Source organism: Vidua macroura, chromosome 16 (genome assembly GCF_024509145.1).
Source record: "Vidua macroura isolate BioBank_ID:100142 chromosome 16, ASM2450914v1, whole genome shotgun sequence".
Classification (NCBI taxonomy): Eukaryota; Metazoa; Chordata; class Aves; order Passeriformes; family Viduidae; genus Vidua; species Vidua macroura.
In genome coordinates, this window is record NC_071586.1 from 579,811 (window position 1) to 602,468 (window position 22,658).

Sequence of the window (22,658 nt, forward strand, 5' to 3'; positions counted from 1 at the left end):
AATTTTGGCTTTTGTAGCTAAAAGCTGTAAACTATAATCTGCACCTTGTTTATTTGTTCTACAGGTTCTGTGCACTATGTGAATGAGAAAGGGAGGTCAAGGCAGGTATTGTCTATGGATAGTCTGGTCCAAAAGCTCCTGTTGCTAGAGGAAAGAGATGTTTTACTTGTAATAACAGAGACTCTGCAGTTGTCCTTACATGCAGTTTATCCTGAGGGAGAAGCAGAAGAGCTCATGAAGGTAAGAGTCATACTACAGGGTAAAGTTGCAATATTTATTCTTTATAAGTTTTTTGGTTTTTGATTATCTCTATTTTCTTTTCAAATGAATCAACTCTCATATTTGTTTCTCAGATGATATGTTGATGAGGAAGCAAAAATAGCTTATCTAAAAGTGGAATAGAATGATGTGTTACTGAACTTGGAAAGATGGTTTTCATCTTGTCTTCCTGTTTTTTCATAGTTCTTTTATCTTGACTCTATCTTAATTCTTTTACACTTACTTTCAGTTTCTTAGTGAATTTGAGAAAAATTGGAAATTCCAGTTGTCCTAGTTGCAGAGGTGGGCAGTGCTTAGCACCATGTAGGTGCAGTTAAATTATTCTATACCACCTATATAATCACTGTTTTCAGGGAGAAAACACACACAACCCAAAAGTGGGCACCATTCCGCCTAGCTCTCTCTCATGGAAAGGTTGTCGGCATCAGCCCTGCAGACTCTATCTTCTGCCCCTGCCAGCCACTCTCTTCCGTTTTCTCTGAGACGCAGCTGTGGGATATGGTGCTGAAAGGAAAGCAGCAGAACACAGAACTGACGTGTGCTGAATGGCAGCACCACTGGGGAGACTGTGGGCAGGGGATGGGGAATGCCCCCAGTACAGCCAAAGGGAGCCCAGCTGAGCCCTGTCCAGCCAAGCCCATTCCTAAGTGAGGCCAAAAGGAGTGCAGCAGAATTTCAGGGAAGTTGCAGCAACCCCCCAGTATGGCAGAGTGGTAGAAGCAATGGTGCAGGCACTTGTGTGGAACTGAGCCCAGCAAGGCTGCAGTGTGACCCATCTTGGATGACCCAGCTTTCGGGAGGGTCTGTTTGCCGTTGTTGTTCGTTGTCTTGGCCTGGGAGGGGGGCAGGAAGCTTCTTGCCATACTGCTTTTGTTTGCGACAGCATGCGGGAGCCTGGGGAAGTCATGTGGACGCAATCTATGGGGAGCATCCACCATTTTGGTTTTGGTCTCAGCAGCCACGTAAAACTAATTTTTTTGACTGAAACACCTTCTGGTTTTGGATATTTTTTAAAACTCATATTGCTGTTGTTACTTTGTGTTTCTTATTCCATTGCTTTTTGCTTTCAGTAAATTATCTCAGTCCATAGTCTCTGCACATATCCCTCCCTTACTGGAAGGGGCAGGAGAAGGGCCATGGCTTATTTAATTTTTTGCTGGTGTTAAGCCACCACATTTAATTGGTGCCCAAGATAAGGCTCAAGAGGATTGAGATAACTTTGATCGAAGTATTTGTGTTTTAGGTAGAGAGCTCCCTGGTTCTAGTGTTCCTTGCTCTGTTCATGTGGGTGTGATACCTAACCCTACATATACTCCGTATATGCACTATGTATCCACCACAGCAACCTGTTTCACAGTGATCTGGGAAGTATGCCATCATTGATATGTCTACTAGGTTTCCTCTGTCCAGTGTACACCATGTTAAGATTTAGGACAGAGATTTCTATGGAAGCTGTCCAGAAACATGTCCTGGGATGGATAGTCATTAGCGGTGTGGCATGTGGGAGAAAATGGGCCAGCTTTTGAAAGAGTACTCTACTCCTGGTTCAGAAGTTCACCCCTGAACAACTACAGGGTCCTGATAAAGTGTTTGAAAGAGAATTGCTGTGGCAGTTCCAGAGAGGTGTGAATTTATGGAATGTGCTGGACCCTGGGTACTATTTATTGGACACTGCTTGTTTCTATACAGCACCCTCAGAGGGAGGAGGAGGAAAGCAAAGCAACAGGCACCATGTCCATTCAAACTGCAGCTTATCCACAAGAACAACCTGTGGTAAGAGCAGTTGCCTGTATTCAGAAGAAGAAATCCAAGACCAAATCAGTTCTTGTAGTGACTGATGAAAAAGAAGCAGGGCCCTCACAACAGGAGGAAAGGGCAGGGCCAGAGATAGTCACCCAAACCCTATTCCTGAGTGAGCTGTGAGACATGCAAAAAGATTTCAGCCTCCAGTCAGGTGAGTCCCCGGTGACCTGGGTGCTCTGATGCTGGGCTATTGTGGTACACGATATGAAATTAGATGGTAGTGACACTTTGCAACTGGGATCCATGTCCTGGGATGCAAGTATTGACCAGGGGATTGGGAAAAGACCAGAAACTCTCAGCCTCTGGATGCAGCTCCTATCAAATGTGAGGGAAAGGTTTCCTTGGAAAGATGACCTTTTAGTGCACTGAGACAAGTGGAACACTATGGAGCAAAGTATCTGGTACCTGAGAGAATTAGCTGTGTGGGAGATTATATTTTCAAATAATGAGCAATTCCCTACTAATCCAGACAACATCCAGTGTTCACAAAACACATGGCGGAAATTCTTACAGAGTGTGCTGGTGTCATATGCCAATTCATTGGGAGTGATGTCATGGAAGGAAGGAGAACAAAATGTGGACTATTTGGTTACCAAACCCTAGATGTATGAAGAAACTATCTCCACCCCATTATGGGCCCATGTCTCCTCAGTGGAAAGACTGAGGATCTTCAGAAATTAAAAGAGGAAATTAAAGAGAAAATGTCTCACACCCTGCCCTGTGCTATTACAAAATGCTGCTTGTGGGTAGCTCTCAAACCTTCACTTTTCTAAGATGTTTCTTTTCTTTTTATCCAAGAGAGAAAAAGACTGGACACTGTGTATTACAGTGGTGTTGACTTCTTATTGATCATTACTTATGTTTGACTAGAAGTAAGATCTGGAATTTCACATCTTAAAGGAATCTTTATTAAATTCTAAGAGACGTTCTAATGCAAGAGTAAAATACTGCTCCTTATCTACTTAATTAACCCACTACAAAGTTTCTTTTATTAAATTTATACATTGCAGTCTTGATGCATTTTATGGTGATCATTGTTGGAATCATCTGAATTCACTGTCTGAATATGTCTGTCTGAATTGACAGATAGGTAGAGTTATTTTCATATTTTTACTTTTTAGCCAAAATGTGCAGTGCAGATGCTTAGTGTCCTTCAGCATGCTCCTCTGTTCTTCTGCAAATGTATTTATTTGCTTATTGTTAACAGGTGAAGTTGAGTGGGAAGACTGGTCATTCTGCAGACATGATTCTGGTAGACCACAGCCTGATTGTTACAGCACTAGGTGAGACAGTCATCAGGTAAGAATGAAAGTTGTTCTGTCTGCCCCTGACAAGGGCCAGCTAAAAGGTACAGTCTGCAATGAACTGAGTATTTTGCTGAAATGTTGGTTGGGGTTTTTTACCAATAATGAAAAACTCCCAACATTTTCTAATTTTGTTAGTAAAATAAGTAGAGAAATGAAATTTTTTTTTCTCAAGGACAGAAACTGATTTGGTATGGCTTGCTTTCTCTCTAGGTATTTTATATTGTCAAGGAAGTGCTACCTACTCTGTTCCTTCCTTGAGTGCTGTTACTGGTTTCTTCTGAAAATAAACCCAGCTGGGGGTTTTGCATGAAAATACAGCCCCTTTGCCATTCTTGCCAATGTTATTTTCTGATCCTTAGGATACTCATGGCATCAGCAACCAGAAAAAAAGTGCTTACTTTTCAGGACGTTTATTTTACTGTAATATAAGACAAATATTTCAATTACTTCTTTCTCTAATCATTCAAAGTATGTTGCTTTGCCATACTGTTATGTTAATGTGTTCTGTAGTTTTACCTTTTTTGCAATCTTGTCTTCCTTGTCTTTACCAAGACCTGCTCTACCTATTCCTCTAACCTTTTGGGAGGGTGGGAATTAATATTTCCATTAATATCAGTATTTCCCTTTATTGAGCCTCTGTCTGCTACTTTCATTCATTTTGTGAGAATGCAATAAAGACAAAGTATCAAGAAGGAATAGCTTAATGGCAGAATTTAGTTCTAGAAAATAAATCTGGAATCCTTAGGACTACTGACTAACCCAGGAATATTCTTGAAATTGAGGAGGAAGCATAATTAGGGAGGAAGAAAACTACAACTAGCCCTCACTTCTTTCATATTTTTTAAAGCTGAACTTGCTTCTGACTTTTCTTCATAGGAGAATATCCCTAAACATGCTGCAGATTAAAACCTCAAAGGAAAAGGAAGGAGATTAAGAAATTCACACTCCAGAGACAGTTTCCGACAATTTAATTTTAAAAATTAAATGATCTAGTTATTGTGGAAATAGTAAATTAATGCCTTGTACAGCATTCTGTTGACTGTGTTTGGCAAGACACCTGGAAAGAAAAGATTGTTAACACTTTTGTTTTGTGTGCCTTAGGTTCTGGGATTTGGATCAAGATGAGAACTATGTGCTCTCTCTAGATATGCAATTTGGCTTTGAGGGGGGAGAATGTATTAACTGTGTATCTTACTGCAGTGCTAAAGGTGAGAAATAACATGGCAGCTGTGATCTCTGGTCCTAAACCTTGTCAAACCTCAGCCTTCCATGCCCTGTAATAATCTCAGTATGTTTGTCATGTGACTGAGGATCTCAGTGGTAGTATGTGATGTTGAAGATTTTAGTGTGGATCGGAAGTATGCCTTGAAAGGTGCAGGGAAATCATTTGGTACTCAACTACACTTGGACTCACTGTGGAGCTGTCTCGTGGTGCATGAGCTGGATTCCCTTTGGCACGAGTACCCCTGGAGTACACCTAATGCACTTCAACATGTTTTGGGCATTCAGTCTACAAGCCCGCACTACAGCTAATGCAAAATAGAGCTTAGTGACATGCATCATGTGTATGCCAGGTCCTTACAACAGATCCTTTCTACAGACCGGCTCCTGGGCACCACCTTGTTTGCTAGTGTAGGCACAGCTGATAATTGCTGTGATAGTTTTCAGTGGTTGGTTGCCCAAAGTGACAACAAAACTAGCTATTTAAAAATAAACACAAGCCATTGGAGAAATGGCTGAGGTCATTTGGTTTGTTCATCCTAGAGAAGGGGAGACTGTGGGGCGCATGCATGAGGCAGATCCGACCTCTGGTTTTTATGAGCAGTGACAGGACCCAAGGGATCAGCCATAGCTCATAGCTGTGTCCAGCCAGGGGAGGGTTAGACTATATATCAAAAGTTCTTCCCTACAGAGGTTGGTTGGGCTCCCCAGGGAAGTGGAGATGACCTCAAGGCTGCCAGAGGTAAAAAAGTGTTTGGACAACACTTTCAGACATATGTTGGGATTGCTGGGACTGTCCTGTGCAGGGCCAGGAGCTGGACTGGATGACCCTTGGGGACTCTTCCAGCTCAGGATATTCAATAGTTCTATATTCTAAGAAGAGGTTAAAATGAAGTAATTGTCTGATGCATTTAAAAAATCACTTCATCTGGTAGCTTAGAAGATGCACCTTACCATGTGGAACTTCTCCCATTGTTTCTCCAGAAAAGTTCTCCAGTATAGGACTAAGATGTTGGTTTGCAGTGAGGAGAGAAATGCTGCTGCTGGAAAGTGGCTTCTCAGTACCCAAGAACCAGAGTTTGCTGCCTGTTACATTGTGTAATGTGGGTTTGTTTTTCTGAAGTCCAAGATGAAATGCCTGAAATGTTTGTGAATGGCAGGTATCTTGGCAGCTGGAACTAGCAAGGGGAGAGTAGCAATGTGGAAGAAAGCAGCAGGATCTCATCAGAGCACATGGACTTTGGAGGGCAAGGAGAAGTGGAAGTTCCAGGCATCTACAGAACTTGAAGGAAATGTCACTCAGATAAAGGTAAGAAAGGAAGGAGCCTCCTTGAATGTTAGTGGACTGCACAAACCTTAGATGAATAGACCATCTTTGTGAAACTGATGAACATGATCTCTATCATATGGGTATGTGTTCCAGCAGAGGCTGGTCCTCCTTCAGATGTAGGAGGAAAACCCCTGAGAATCAAATAACTTTTAAAATGGAAACGGGCAGAAATACTCCCTGTTTGTAGCAAGTCTTTCCATCATATGTCTCACTGGCAAAACCTTTGGATTCAGCTCCCTGAAATGATTTTCTGGAAAAAAAAAGGATTATCAGGAATGTCAATTTTACTTAAATATATTAAAAAGGCAAGAAAATATGACTAAATGAATGATTTTATTAATTTTTTTTCTATTTGTCACTTTCTCAATGTAAAGTTTCATCTCACTGGTAGTTGTAAAAATAAAAATATATATTTACAACCAAATATTCTTTGAGATGTGCCATCTAGAAAGGAATGCTATATATTTTAACATATTGTCTGTTAAACATTGGGATGCAGCGTTTTTATTTATTTGGAACATTTTAATTTGTCACAATGAAGTTAAACACTGTCATTCTATGCCTAATAGCATTTTGATATGCACAGAAGAGAAATGCTGAGTGTAGCAATCATAAATTTAAATTTAAAAAGTTTTATATTAATGAACAGCTTTTTTTTTGCCACCAGCATTCTGCTAAAAGTCAAAGCTTGTGCTTTAGGTTCTCCAGCATCTTTGGTTGTTGGGTTTTATACCATATTATTAGGGTTTTTTTTCAATTTTTGAGTGTTTCTGTTATATTTTACATCATTCTGTTGCTGTGCTTCATATGTGAGAACAATCCCCATTATTTTTTATAAGGAAAGAAAGTCAAATGTATCTGGTGACTTTCAAGAGAAAGTAATTTTATATTTGTTATTAATCTGTTTTCTCATAAGAGTGGAGTATTTTAAAAGCAATGGCATTTGCTTGCTTTGTGTTGGTATAAAGTGAGGGCCTGTAGCACCGTCCTACTTAAAAAGTTAAAACAGAAGTGCTGTGAAAATGGAGAATCCAAGTATTTTATTAACAAGCTTCAGTAACAAACATAGGAAATAATGTGTGCAACACGAGAATGACCCTAACGAGGTCAGGTGCACAGTGCAAATAGTGCAAATGTGGTGGAGTCCGGCACATCAGGGGCCATCTGAATACTCCAGTTTAATGGCAAACATGCATCTCAGGGACAACCAAGAAACAATGGGCTCTGTAGCAAGCAAACTTAGGAATTACAAGAATAGGGTCCAAGGCCCGATGCAGACCCACATCTCTGCTGTAGGGACATTGGTTGAGAGTCTCAAGGATGATAAAAAACTCAGGGAGATATGTTTACCTGTGGCACCAGTGCCGACCAGAGCCCTTGAAGTCAGTGCCAGATGCCCTCCAGACAGAGAGAGCGGGTATGCCTCACAAGCAGACTTATGATATTTCCTACTCAACCATGGAGAAGACATGAGCTGGTGGGACAGGAAACCTACCTGCGTCCTGGCACCCTGAATACAAGAACTAAAGGAGAAAGGGAAAGGGAAGTCAGTGAGATTAGTTCAGTGCCAGTTTCCCATGGGCAAGTATCTGAGCCACTGAAAGGTACCTTCCATATGTGTTCACAAGAACTAGTATTAGAGGGGTCCTGCCTCTAGCCGGGTAGGGGCACCAGGGGACAACCATGTCTACTGGACTGTGTGGATCCGATGGCCTGGCATGTCAAACCCACAAGAGTACAAGGCTTTAGTTGACACTGGTGCTCAATGTATGTTAATGCCACTGGGATGTGTGGGGTCAGAAACAGTCTCCATTTCTGAGGTTACAGGGGGTTCTCAAGAGCTGAGGGTGTTGGAAGCTGAAGTGAGCGTGACTGGGAAGGACTGGCAGAAGCACCCCATTGTAACTGCCCAGATGCCCCATGTATTCTAGGCATTGACTACCTTAAGAACAGATACTTCAAAGACCCAAGAGGACATTGATGGGCTTTTGGAATTGCTGCTGTGGAGACAGAAAGAACTAAGCAACTAAACACCTTGCCTGGACTCAGAAAATCCTTCTGTGGTTAGGACTTTTGAAGGTAGAAGAACAGCAAGTACCGATTGCCACCTCAACAGTGCATCACCAGCACTACCAAACAAATCAAGATGCTATGATCCCCATTCAGAAGATGATCCATGAGCTGGAGAGCCAAGGAGTGTTCAGCAAGGCCTGCTTGCCCTTTGGCTCCATTTGGCCTGTGTGCAGCTCTGATGGGGAATGGAGATTGACAGTGGACTATCGTGGCTTGAATGAAGTTACACCATCACTGAGTGTTGCTGTGCTGGATATGCTGGAGCTCCAGTACGAGCTGGAGTCCAAGGCAGCGAAGTGGTATGGCACTATTGATATTGCTAATGCATTTTTCTTCATTCCTCTGGCAGCAGAGGGCAGGCCTCAGTTTGCTTTCACTTGGAGGGGTGCGCAATACTCCTGGTACCGACTGCCCCAGGGGTAGAAGCACAGCCTCACCATCTGCCATGGACTGATCCAGGCTGCACTGGAGAAGGATGAGACTCCTGAACATCTGCAATACATTGATGACATCATCATGTGGGAGAACACGGCAGCAGAATTCTTTGAGAAAGGAGAAAAGATCATCCAGATTCTCCTGAGAGCTGGTTTTGTCATCCAAAAGACTATGGTCAGGGGACCTGCTTGAGAGATCCAGTTCCTAGGAGTGAAGTGGCATGATGGATGTTGCCAGATACCCACCAAGGTCATCAACAAGATCGCAGCGATGTCTCCGCTGACCAGCAAGAAGGAAACGCAAGCTTTCCTAGGTGGCACAGGTTTCTGCAGAATTCACATCCCAGGGTGCAGTCAGTTTGTGAGACCTCTTTACCTGGTAACCTGCAAGAAGAACAATTTCCACTGGGGCCCTGAACAGCAACAAGCCTTTGCCCAGATCAAGCAGGGAACTGCTCATGCAGTAGCCCTTGGCCCAGTCAGGACAGAACCAGAGGTGAAGAATGTGCTTTACTCTGCAGCCGGGGACAATGGCTTGTTCTGGAGCCTTTGGCAGAAGGTGTCTGGTGAGACCCTGGGCCAGCCACTGGGTTTCTGGAGCCAGAGTTACAGAGGGTCCAAAGCCAGCTACATCCCAAGAGAGGAGATCCTGTGAAGGAGTTCAGGCTGCCTCAGAGGTGATTGGTACAGAGGCACAACTTCTCCTGGTACCCTGACTGAGGTGGATGTTAAAAGGAAAGGTTCCCTCTACCCATCATGCCACTAATGCTACATGGAGTAAGTGTATTGCCTTGATTACACAGCGTGCCTGTATTGGAAACCCAGATCACCCCAGGATCTTGGAAATAATTATAAATTGGCCTGAAGGTGAGGACTTTATTCTGACAGATGAAGAGCAGGATCAGGTGATGTGAGCTTTGGAAACTCCACCGTACGATCAGCTGCCAACTAAGAAACATACTACTCTCTTTTCACTAATGATTCCTGTCACATTGTAAGAATGAACTGAAAATGGAAAGCAGCCAAATGGAGCCCCATGTGACAAGTTATAGAAGGAACCAAAGGAGAAGGTAGGTCAAGCCAGTTTGTGCAACTCAAAGCCATCCAGTTGGCCCTGAACAAGAGAAGTGGCCAAAGATTTACTTCTATACTGACTTGGGTGGTGGCAAATGATCCATGGGGGTGGCTGGAAAGGTGGGAAAAGGCCAACTGGCAGCGGAAAGCCAATCTAGACTGCTGAAGAATGGCAAGACATTGCCACTTGAGTCGAGAAGCTACCTGTGAAAGTCTGTCATGTGGATGCCCATGTCCCCAAGTGTTGGGCTAATGAGGAGAACCGAAAATGAACAGGTGAATCAGGCTGCAAAAATTGATGTGTCACAGATAGATTTGGACTCGTTCCTAGCTCGATGAGCGCATGATGCCTCAGGCTGTCAGAACCGAGGTGCCACCTGTAAGGAGACATGAAGCTGAGAGATGGATCTAACTGTGGACAGTATCTCCCAGGTAATCTATGATAGTGGAACATGCACTGCAATCAAACAGGCCAAGCAGGTGAAGCCCCTATGGTATGGTAGGTGGTGGTCCAGTATAAGTATGGGGAGGCAGAATGATTACATCACACTGCCTCAAACCTTCCAAGGCAAGAGCTACATGGTCACAATGGTAGAAGCCACCACTGGATGGTTGGAGACCTCCCCTGTGCCTCACACTACTGCCTAGAACACCATCTTGGGCCTTGAGAAGCAGTCCTGTGGAAGGATGGTATCACTGAGAGAATTGAGTCCAACAATGGGACTCATTTCAAGAACAGCCTTATTAAACACCTGGGCTAGAGAACATGGTATTTAGTGGGCATACCACATTCCTTACCATGCACCAGCTGCTGGGGAAGTTGAGCAGTGCAATGGACTACTAAAAACAAGATTGAAGACAATGAGATGTAGGACCTTCAAGCAGTGGGATCTGCATTGAGCAAAGGCTACAGGGTTAGTTAACACATAGGTTCCACTAAGTGAGCTGGCCCTGCCCAGTCTGAACCCCTGTTTACCACAGATGGCAATAAGATTCCAGTGGTACATATGAGAGGTATGTTAGGAAAGACTATTTGGATAAATTCTGCCTGGAGCAAAGACAAAGCCATTTGTCAGGTTGTCTTTGCTGAGGGACATGATTGCACTTAGTAGATGATGCAGAAAGATGAAGAAACATAACATATACCTCAATGGGACCTTGTTTTGGGGTGAACTGTCTATGACATTGTGCCTGTATCCATATCTGCATGTATATATGTATATAATTAGGATAATGCATGTATGTCTATAGCTAAAAAGTGTAAATTCAATGTAACATGTTGGTATGGGAAAAAAATTTTGAGGTGGATAATGTTGGGGGTTAGGTTTTCTCAAAGGAATTGCTTCCCATTTGTTGTCTTCCTGAGGCCACCATTAACCCTGGGGACGCTCAGGGCTCACATTGGAGCGTCCCCTGGAGCCATGGGGGAGCCACTGCAGGCCCTCTGCCTCATCCATTGGCACCCCCCCACTGGTTGTGGTCATAACTACAACCAAGGGGAAATTGCTTGACTGGTATGAAAACTTAAAGGTTTTTGTTGGTTTTGCTTGTTTTGTTTTATAGATATATATTTTCTAGTAAAGAACTGTTGTTCCTTTTCCCATATTTTTTCCTGGAAGCCCTGTATTTTTGAAGTTATAATAATTTGGAGGGAGGGGCCATCTTTCCATTTGAGGAAGGTTCCTGCCTTCCTTGACAGACACTTGTCTTTTAAACCAGGATACAGGTTTAAAGCATAATAGTTTGAATCTGTCGTATTTCCCAGTCATTCCCTATAGTTTGTATTTAGGTAGTAGGACTTTGCGTATGTATAAAAATATTTATTCTGTCTTTTCCCATGTTACTTCTCTTGGGGCACTGCTGTGACAGTTCAAGACTAGAGATGAAATTGTGTGGTTTTTCTTTTCCCATTATGTACAGTGGGGGTCCCGAAAAAACCTGCTGGCAGTGAACAACATCAGCTCTGTGGTGATCCTCAGTGAGCAGGCCATGTTGGCACATTTTCATCAGCAGGTGGCTGTGGTACAGGTGTCTCCCAACCTCTTCAATGTGATGATCTTCAGCACAGGAACCACTCATAGCCTTCGTCTTGATATGAATGCTAGTGGAGTCTTTGCTACTCAGGTTAATAGTCTTTTTGTTGTTGTTGTTGTTGTTGTTGTTTATTTGCCTAATCAGTTGCCTGGTTAGGGTTAGGTTTATTGAGACCAAACTTCCTAAGTCTTTAAGATAAGTCTTTTATTAATATTCAATGTAGTTTGTTATGAAGATATTGTTGTAACAGTAGCAATGATGCTGCGGTGGAGTTGTTTTTTTCTAAGATAGAACAGGGACTCAGAAATGCTCTAGGGTGCTCACCAGAACCCGGAGAACCTCTGGACTGCTAAAAGCCTTCAAACCCAGTGTCCAGAGGAACTAGTAATTGGTGGCTACTGTAGGGGAGTTCTTGCCATGTTATTGCATGAATTCCTACATGCTTCCAAAAGGAACCAGAAGTATATATTTATTTGGTGTTTTGTTTGTTTTAGGATGCTATAGTATTCTGGAATGGGAAACAAGTGGCTGTCTTTGAGTTCTCAGGAGATACCTTTAGAAGTGCAGGTAGGACTTAAAACATAGGTCAGAGTCTTAATGCTTCTTTTCTTCCAAAGTTATATGTTCATTCATGGTAGCTGATGCACTGTAAGCATAGAATCAAAGAACGGTTTGGGTTGGAAGGGACTTTAAAGCGCATCTTGTTCCAACCCCCCTGCCATGGGCAGGGTCGCCTTCTTCTAGACTGGAAAAAGCCCTCAGGGCTAGAGAAAGATTTTATCTGATGTAGCTAAATTACATTTTAGAGGGCCTTGCACAAAACATTGTTTGAGTCTAGAACTACTTTTTTTATATTTTTTAATTGACTTGATCAAGAAGAGCAATTTTTTTCCTACTTTTGTAGCTATGGCTCCTGTTGCCTTTACATATAAGACATGGTAATGACTATTGAACACTTTTCCACTTTGCTTGAGAGAAAGTGTAATCAAGGTTACGTAGCACTCACATATGAACTTTACGAAAAGGAGGCTTTTTGTCCCAGCTCTCAAGAGAAGTTGTCCATAAATTGCTATGTATAGTGCCAAATAGAGTAAATTAGCTTTTTAAATTATTATTTCTCCCTAAATATTTCTACCTTGAGAAATAAGTGATGTAGATTTCCATCAATTCCATCCTAAATCTTGGGATTTGTCTTTTAAGAATCATTGTTTTCTGCTTGTCTATATTTACTGATATATTTTATAACTTTTCCATGCTGAATCATTGCTTTATTACCACCAAGGTCCTAAGTCTACACCACTTCTGTAGTTATTGCAGAGCCACTGTTCTGACAGAAATTCTGTTATCCCTCTTCAGTAGCAGTTCACTGAAGGGAAAAGCGAATTCTATTACCAGAACCTCACACTGCACTTATTTTTTTCTTTCTTTCTTTCACTCCCTATATCAACTCTTTGCCCTTCCTCTCTCACTTGTTTCCATGGACAGAGTGTACCAACACCTGTTTATAATGGGATCCCCAGCTTTTAAATGTAGTGGCAGCATGGAAGAAGGCTAAAAACACCAAGGAGTTGGGATTCAATAGTGACTGACAGATCGAAAAAGAGGTTTGGTGCAAGATAGTGGAAATTGTGTGCTATAAGTTACTTTTCTTTTTCTTTTTACTGAACGTATTTATTCTAATGATGGTTTTGTTGTGGTTGTTCCAGGCTCTTTCTTTTGTGACTCTCCAGTTCTTTCTGTTCATGGAGAAAATCTGTACACAGTGGAGCCGTATAGGATCCAGGTCCGCACCTGGCAGGTAAGGACTGAGAAAACCATGAAGGGATAAAAAGGCCTTGTTTTCAGAGATTGGTGTTAGAGCTTAAAAGTAATGTGCGTGATCTTTCCAAATCTATTAACTCTTCCTTGTCATAATACAATACTCAAAATATATTTTGAGTATTTCAGCAGAAAGATCTTTGACATTTTGTGTTCTTTAAAAAGTCTGCCACTCTGAACACTACTGCAGTGTAAGTAATAAGTATTTACAGACTTTAAGATGATCTAAATTGCATGCATGTTGAAATACATATACTACTTTCAGGAAGACAATCATACTGAATATTCTTAAAAGATAATGACAAATATTACTTGCACATTTTGTGTGAACCTTTGCAGCCTCTGCTAGTCTGTGAGAACCAAAAAGAGAAATCTAATTATCAGAGTTACATGATACATAATTTTATTTAGGAAGCAAATATTAGATTTTAGAATGGGTGTGATTCATCACATAAATATAATGTATTTGTTTTTACAGCTATATATTTAAGGACCTTCAGGTACTTGATATTTCTGTTTGTCTTTCACTTGGTAAAGGTTGTGTTCCTAAAGAGGAAATTATTGTAGAAGGCTGCCTTTAAATTTAGACTTTTTCTGAGGTTACATACATACCTGAAACCCAGATTGCATTTGTGTGTGTGTCTCCAATTTGCTTGGAGTGAGTCATCTAACACAGAAGTTCAGCAATTTGTGACTCAACTTGGTGACATATAAGTCAAAATAAGTCCCTTCTAGTAAGGCTGTGGCCACACAAACCTGGTGTTATACATTTCTTCCCAGGGTACAGTTAAACAGCTGCTTGTGTTCTCTGAAGCAGAGGGGAATCCTTGCCTTCTGGATGTCTGTGGGAATTTCCTGGCTGTGGGAACTGATCTGGCTCACTTGAAAATCTTTGATCTCTCACGCAGGTATTAATAAGGCTTTTAAAATAATATGTTTATAGTTAAGCGTGTATTTTGTGGGGAATCTTCAGCTGTTTTTGATTTGATGAAAAGCAACAGTCCCTTTGAATCTTGAGACAATACATGCAGCTATGTGAACTGATGGCATATTTCCAAAACAAGGGAGGAACCATGGAATTCTTAGGCAAGTCAGGGATTGATGATGATGATTATTTTAAAAAGAGGATACCATGAGGGATATTTGAGTGCATTTAAAAGTATGTGGAGAATTTATGGAAGATCAAGCTAAGAGTGTCCCATTTCTTTTGGTGTCTTGAACAAGACTTGAATCTCAAAAGAGCTGAAATAAAACCAGGTCTTGTATCTCCTCATAAATCAGCAAACTTGTTTCAATGAATCTATGGAGAAAGTGAACCTAGAACTGTGGAGACTCTATTCTTTCTCCTGTTTAGGTTAAGGAGTTTACCTGACTTTGTTCAAAAGTTGCTATACTCTCATATTTATGAACGTGAAAAAGATACGGACATGACGTTCATTTTGAAAATGTAGCTGCTGATGATAAACGTAATTTTGAAAAGCTGAAAAGCCTGAAGAATGAAGCAGAGTCTGTTCTTTGGATGCTGTCACCAGAGGAGTGCTAAAGTCTAGTTAGTTGCCCTCTGGAAACTGCTTGGGTTGGGATCATACACATTCCACCTGGAACAGTTTGAAGGTTAGATTAGATTCGAGCAGGTTGTTACTAGCATAAATATTGGATTATGATGTTTGATAGTGAGAAAAAATAGATCCACTCCTGCATGCTATGATAAATTTTTGCATTTGGTACTGAAAATACCCCTTCTCAAATTATGACACTTTAATTTCAGGGCATCATAATTGGCTGAGAAGAAATGTTATTTTTAGAGACTCAAACATGTTTTTTTCATGAGATTGTATTATAGCTCTAAATTGCTGTCACTTCAAATTTTTTGCTGCATTCCTTCATTTCGTGAGATTTGTCCTCTTTGTTGCTGAGTGATTTCTGGGTTTGTATCTATACAAGCAATAAAATCCTTTTGAGATAATAAAATATAAAAATATGCCCCGCTAGTGACGTTTCTTTACTCCTGCTGCACTGTGTGCTTTCCATACACAGAACTTTTCTGTAATGGGCTCTATTCAACATTCATGGTACTGTTCAGCTTACTTCTGTAGGAAAAGCAGGCCTCTGAATTGAGAATTTCATTCAGATGTTCTTGCTGTATAGCCACGTTTTGGGAATCCTGTAGAAGTACTGACGTTTATTCTTGCTGATTCATTGAGGAAAGAGTGTCTGTTAACTTAGTCCTGAAAGAAAGGCAGTGGCAGCAATCCTCTGGAGAGGAAGTGGGAGTCTGGGGCAGTTATGTCATATAGTCAAAATAGTTTGCTTTTAAAAGTCTTACCCATAATTTGCTAAATTGCCAGTTGCTTGCCACCATATAATTGAAGTTTATTCCTTCCCACAGAGAGGCAAAAGTGCACTGCGACAGCAAGAGTTTATCCAAGCTGCTCCCTGGCCATGGAGCCATTTTGTCTGTGAAGTGCAATGCTAATGGCAGCAAAGTCAGCATCTTTGTCAGCAGGGTGAGGCACAGCTCTTTACTTACTGTCTGGGACTTGTCCATTGGTTCATAGACTGGTGTGGGTCAAGATTACTGAGGAGGCAAGAATCACTTCTCAGAAATAAACCTACCTGGTCCAGGCAGTGTATTGAGTCATATAATGAAGTGTCATGTCCCAGCATTAATTAAGGTCTCTCAAGGCTTTGTACTGTGTTGGGAACAATTCAGAAAAGGAATATTTTAGTTACAAAAGCTGCTTTGTAGCATTTCAAAGAAATCCAAGGCTGGCTTGTTGGAACAGAAAAAGAACCAGGAAAATTCTGGTGTTTCTTAGTAAGAATGACCTCAAGTGATTACCAGCAAAGAAAGCTGAGAGCATGAAGCATATGGAATAAACTTACCTATTCTTCTTTTTGACTGCATACTCCAGCACCCTTTGTTTTCCTTTCTTGTAGGCGGATGGGAGCATTGATTCCAAAATCTGTTTCTATGATGTTGAAATGGACCAAGTTACGCTCTTTGATTTCAAGGCTGAACAGGGTGATGGTAGAGAGAACCTTTCTGCTGGACAAGGCATTGGGAAGTAAGGAGCTTTTACTTCAAGAAGTATTAATGGTGGATTTAAAGTGGAAATCTGCCCTGTGGAGACAAGCACACCTTGATTCTGACATTCCTCTATCTTGAGAAGGAGCTTGTATGAATTTAATTATTTATTTCTAAAGAACTAATTAGCACTGAATTGTATGGCCATCAAGCTACATCCCTATCTATTCCAATAATGCAAGCTAGAGAGTGTCGTGGTTTGACATTGGCCAAACACTAGGCGCCCACAAGAGTCATTCGCTTACCCTTGTCTTTAAAGTTGGGCAGAGCAGAGGGAAGAAAAAAAAAAAGGGAATTAACAAAGGGTTACTGAGTTGAGATAAGGATTGGGAGAAAAACACTCTAAGGGCAAAACAGGTTTAAATTTAAAGGTATAAAGTAAATTTATTATTTACAGAGTCATAGGAGGATCATGAGAAGTAAAATAAGCCCTTAAAACACCTCTTTTCCTGCTAGCCCTTCCCTCCTTCCCACCAACAGTGCAGAGAGATAGGGCATGGAAGTTTTGGTCAGTTTGTCACTCAAGATCTTGTGTTCACTCAGGGAGAGGAGTCTTTCCTCTGCTGTGCCATGGAGTCCCTTCCACAGGCAAACAGTGTTCCCAAAACTGTTGTGGCATGGGTCACTCATGCATGGGGTGCAGTCCTTGAAGGATAGGCTGCTCTAGTTTGGAAGCAAGGGCTCTCTCTCTCTATTCAGGTCTTCTACTAGACTGCAGCTTTCTCTAGCATCTACCTGCTCTGGCAGGAGCACTTTTCTCATGGGCTGTGAGTGGATTTCTGCATCCCCCCATGGACTTCATGCATTACCAGGTGACAGTTTGTTTTAGCATGGTCCTCACCGTGGCTTGCAGAGGAATCTGAGCTCTGATACTTGGAGCACCTCCTCCCTCTCTTCCGCTGACCTTGGTGTCACCATGTTGTTCTCCCTCATGTGTCCTCACTTCCTCCTCCTCTTCTTTGACTAGAAAAAAAATTGCTGCTTATAGATACCATTGTCAACAAGTTCCACTAATTCAAAGATTCTTGCAGGATCCTGCAACACGAAGGAGTTGATCCTGTCTAGGTTGCGCATCAGGGAATTGCTCATCATGCTTTCACTGCCAGCCAGGCAGCCCGGCCACCCTTGCAGGGGCAGTGATGGCTGCTGTGGTGCTGGTGCTACTGAACGCCTCTCTTCCCGTGGGGCACTGGGAGGGGGAAGCTGCCGCTGCCCCTGCCTTTCTGCCTGTGGCACGGCTGGCTAGGGGTGGCCAGGCAGGCAAGGCTCGCCATGGGCTGTGCCAGCATGGCGGCAGCCCTGGCGCCTCCCCACCCCTGGGGGAAAACTGCGTGTGTGCTGTTCTGATGTTATTCTTAAATACATTATCACAGAGGCATTACCAACCTCTCTAATTGGGCCAGCAGCATGTCCATCTTCAGAGCCAACAGAGATTGGCTCTGTCAGACATGGTGGAAGCTTCTAGCAGCTTCTCATAGAAGCTACCCCTGAGGTGTGTGCCCTGCAGCCAAACACCAGGCTATGCCAAATCAACACACCCCAAAAGCAAGCTCAAAACAAGCAGGAGGTAGTTCTTCAGCCAAAATGCAGCTGAGCCAAGGAATTCCTTGCAAAGGCAGTAGAGAAGATGAAGAAAGGGCTTGTGGAGATACTGGACAAATTCACAGAAGAGAAATTCAGGGAGAGCTACTAGCACTTTGGAAGCCATATCATGCTAGAGATCTCTGAGAAGAGGATGATTTGGTGTTGGGGGTTTTATACAGAGGTATTCTATGACTGGAATCAGGATCCAGATCTTTAAATTAAAAAAAAATCTTGGAAATCTACCCTTCCTTGAAGAGTTTACATAATAGGGAACTGAGAAGATGGCATTCTGAAGGTTCTTGTAGGAATAAAGGTATTTTTAAAGTATAATCAAAATTGAGTTTGTGTGGGTAAAAACTCATGAGGTGTCTATTTAAAGCTGACGCCTTTCTGTTCATGCAAACTGTGCTGTAGGAAGTGCATTAGAAATCCTAGCAGCACAATGCAGTGAAGTGGGAATGCTTGTGAAAGTGTGGTGTAATATTAGAGTACAAATTCCCGTTTGATTTTACAATAATTTTTCTGACTGTATTTTATGCAAGAAAAAACAGCATTGGAACAGGTAGATTGCTTTTTTAGCTGCTATCTGCTATGGGTATTACAAGAAAAAAAAAAAAAAAAGAATTACTCTCCTTACCATTGAAAGCCAGAAGAAACTACCCAGCTCATCAAAAACTAAGGCCAATGCAAATCTGGGGTTTTACGTCCTGGTTAGTTATGGAGTAGGGTTGTCAAGAGTAAGTGAGGACGTTGTTTCCAAGTGCAGTATCTTGTGTAACCCAACAGAGGCCAACCCAAGCCAGGAATGCTGTTTCACTGTTTGAGTGTTAGATAGTGTCTGTGTGAATAATCCATTTATCTGTGCTTCCATTTGAAGGATCTTCAAATTAGAGTGAGTCAACTCAGCAGAAAGTGATAATAATCTACACCTCTTCTGCTTCTCTTTCTACCTCCTAAGGCAAAATCAAAATACTCCTAGTTTTTTTTACACAAATTCTTTTTTTGATTTGCAGTTTTCTGATTTTAAATTTTATGGCAGGGAGAGGACTTAGGGTGTTTCTGCACCTGTTTGAATGTCTCTTTCAATTTGCCCTTTAGCCCTACTCCAATCCTCCCCACAAATTCCACCCTTCAGTGGTGACAGCAAGTGAGAAAATACTTTAATGATGTCTTTGGTTTCTCTTTTAAATAATTTGACATTTTTTCAGAAGAATGAATACTAAGCCATTGCTAAAATAGTGTGATTCTGTATGTCTGGAGTCGACATAGCTGGCGCTGAAGTAGTATTGAAATGCCCAAAGGAGGCAGTAAGATGTTATTATTTAAACTGCTGACAGAGACTGGCTTTCCCAAGGCTGCAGGGGAAGTCCTTACACTGTTCCACAGTGCCTCAGAATTCTTGACATGGTTGGTCTCTTCTCCCAGGTAACTTCCTATCTTCCTAACTCTTCTTCCTGTCATCAATAGGATGAGAGGAAATGGCCTCAAGTTGTGCCAGTAAAGGTTTAGATTGGGTATTAGGGGAAATTTCTTCAGGTGTAATTGTCAGGCATTGGAACAGGCTGGCCACGGCAATGGTAGGAACACTTCTGTCTTGGCAAGTGTTCAAAAAAATGTGTGAATGTGGCACTCTGGGACGTGGTTTGGTGGTGAACATGGTGGTGGTGATGGGTGCACAGTTGGACTTGGTGATTTTAGAGGGCTCTTCCAATCTTAATGATTCCATGTTTTGAAGACAGAGCTGAGGTAGTCCCTGTGTTACAGCAGCAGGCACTGAGGTAGATAGTTTGAAGGATATTCAAGGGTTTCTGTAGGACCTGCAATCTCAGGCAGATTTTGAGTACCTATTTTTATAGGTGGTACCAACTTTTTTTCTACCAAAATGCTTTATGTCCTGTCACCACTGTCAGTGTAACAGACCAAACTAGAAGTGTCATTGCCATGTGTAAAATGTTAGGAGTCAGGAAAATGTATCTGGTTAATGTTCTAATACAGAGTATAAGTAACTGAGAATGATTCCTTGGCTAGAGCTTTATTTACACTCATGCACTGAATGGGCTGGAATTACTTTGTCTCCCTTTCTACATTTTTTCTTGTCTCTTGGTAGGTTTGTAGTGGAGTATCCAGAGTTGCACAATCACATTCCTGCTTGCCATTTCTGGGACCAGAGTGAACCAAGACTTTTTGTATGTGAAGTAATTCCTGAAACAGGCCTCCAACCTCCAGACCAAAAGAAAAACCAGACTGAGGGCACAGTATGGTCCTTTTTATTTGTTTTATCTTGTTTTACATGACGTTTTCCCTGTCCAAGTAATAAATCCTTTGTGCTTCATTAAGGATGTAGGGGTGGGTAGTACACATTACTACATGCAAAATGAGTCATGAACCCTGTGTTTGCTGTCTGTGCTTCAGGCAGTCCCTCTATAGCAACTCTCTGGCTTGGGCCAAGCTTGCATACAGTGAAGAAGAAAAAGAGGGGATTTCTTTAGCTGTGATAGAATTTTGGGAATGACCATAATGCAAGCTTCTATCTGGAATACAGTTTTTCAGGTGACGTTATTGGGTGGATGGATAATCTAGAAGTTTGTAACTTAAAAAATTGCTGATTTTTTTATCTTGAGTCCACTTTTAGCAGCAAGAATTAACTTGATAGAATAACAGGGACAGTACTGTTAAGGTGAACACAGAAATATGCTCTTCTACCCCGTCCCTCCCATCTTCTGCTTTTCTGGAGAGATATTGTGCATTTTTATGGGACTTTCCTAGTTATCTGTTACGGTCTTTTTTACATTAGAAAAAAAAATCATTTTTATTGGTCAGAAATGTGATCTAATCAAAGATTTTTTCATCATACAAACAATTCTTCCCTTCTTCCCCTGCTATTGTGCTTGTAGTGCTCCTTACCACTTTGTCTGTATAGAACTGCCTATCCTGCATAAACATTGCATTAATTTCAAGCATCCATTTTAATCTCAAGTCTTTTTATTTTTTAATCTCAAGTTTTTTGATTTGTGTCTTATTTTAACTAATCTCATAAAATTAGATATAGAAAGCTCTTTGTGTCTTTTGTTGGTTAAAATGACCTAAGAAGAACCATGAGAAGATCAAAGTAAAAAGGAGAAATGGGATAGGGATGTCTCAAAAGACCTGGCTAGGTCTTCTAGGAAAGAGAACAATTCAACCTAATATTACTCAAGTAAAAAAGTTTAAAATGCTTGGCTTCTAAGTAAAGTTGAAAAAATATATAAAAGGAATGCAACTTTTTGCCCCTTATTCAACAGAACATTTTACTGTCTGCTTATGCCTTAGTAAATGAGAAGTCTGATTAACTTCTGCTGGAAATAAATATTATTTTAACTTGAGTCAGGTCAATATTTAAACCGTTAGAGGAACTATTTTTGCATGGATGATATATTTCCTGGGAACTCAAAGCAGTCAGTGAGCTGATGAACTTACAATGGGAATAATATAATGTTTTTTAAAAAACATCGTTTTTTAGGCCCCTTCCAACCCAAACCATTCTGTTATTCTCTTACTCTGTTTCTTTGCCCTGAGCCAGATCTCTCAGAGAGATGCCTGAAGCAGCCATCTGTGCCAGGGGCTTCTCTCTTTATGGTGTGTGAAGCTGGATGTGGAGGCAGAGGTGGAGGTCCCTGTGCAGGAGGACCAGTCTGGAATGCAGAGTGAGGTGCTGGCTGCTTGCTGCAGGGAGGAAGCGTGCGACTCTGCCTTCCCAGCAGCTGTGTGTCTGAATGTATAGGTCATACTGTTTTCAAGAGAAGCTTCTGCCAAATGAATATGGAAAATAAAAACAAAAAGAAAGAAGGATATTGCAGCATAAAAATAAAACAGTGCTTCACTTCCTTTTCCAGATGGATGTTTGGATTATATCATTCTTCAGCACTGAAGAGCATGGCCTTTTGCTGCAGGACAGCTTTCCATTGCCTTCATCCTACCAGGTTCTTCTCGGCATAGAGGTGCCACATTATTACTTTGCAAAAAAGGTGAGGTAATCTCTAAGAATTCCTTCCCTTTCCAGAAATTCAGACTTTCCACTGTACAGAAATCAAATTTAACCAAATTGAGTCTAGGGTTAGTAGAGCAACTCCAATGGCAAGGGGTGCATCGCATATAGAAATGGCATAAAGATAATTCTGATGCAGATGAACTTGACAGAACTGTGGAATTTGTAATGAGATGGCTTTTTATGGGTATTGTAAACTGAATGTGATGTACAAGTGTAGGAGAAACAGGAATTACCAGGTAATGCAATTGAAAAAGGGATGTGGAAAAAACTCTGCTTTATCTAGTCACTGTGGCTATTGCAGGTACAAGAAGGATGTGTGTGCAATTTATGTAGGCTGTAAGACAGGACTTTTCATACTGGCTTTGGCAGAAGCATCCCGCTTCCTTGCAGGAATTCCTAAGTGAGCAAGAATAGTCATTGTGCACCATCAACAAGTGCCTGTGTGCTGCAAATGCCAAGAATGCAGGCTCTAACTTTTAAAACTTGATTTCAATCCAAAATTGATTGCATCTCAGGTAAATAATACCCTACATAATTCCATGCGTACTGGGCGAGCTGCAGCCTTTCACCTACAAATTGATTTCTG

General features: G+C 41.5%; 1 protein-coding gene across 5 annotated transcripts in view; it reads left to right on the forward strand.

The window, feature by feature from the left end:
• Nucleotides 1-22,658, forward strand: part of IFT140 (intraflagellar transport 140) — an 83,382-nt gene that overhangs the window by 15,088 nt on the left and 45,636 nt on the right. For 3 of the 5 annotated variants that reach the window (XM_053991568.1, XM_053991567.1, XM_053991569.1), the window contains exons 6-18: nt 65-240; nt 1,969-2,052; nt 3,290-3,381; nt 4,491-4,597; nt 5,771-5,919; nt 11,442-11,645; nt 12,050-12,122; nt 13,262-13,353; nt 14,154-14,281; nt 15,763-15,880; nt 16,314-16,441; nt 20,153-20,300; nt 21,918-22,049. In XM_053991568.1, the coding sequence (XP_053847543.1) occupies nt 65-240; nt 1,969-2,052; nt 3,290-3,381; nt 4,491-4,597; nt 5,771-5,919; nt 11,442-11,645; nt 12,050-12,122; nt 13,262-13,353; nt 14,154-14,281; nt 15,763-15,880; nt 16,314-16,441; nt 20,153-20,300; nt 21,918-22,049 (1,631 nt within the window). Of the gene's footprint in view, nt 1-64; nt 241-1,968; nt 2,053-2,177; nt 2,234-3,289; nt 3,382-4,490; nt 4,598-5,770; nt 5,920-11,441; nt 11,646-12,049; nt 12,123-13,261; nt 13,354-14,153; nt 14,282-15,762; nt 15,881-16,313; nt 16,442-20,152; nt 20,301-21,917; nt 22,050-22,658 lie in introns of those variants that run through there. The other 2 variants (XM_053991566.1, XM_053991570.1) reach the window with 2 other exon arrangements.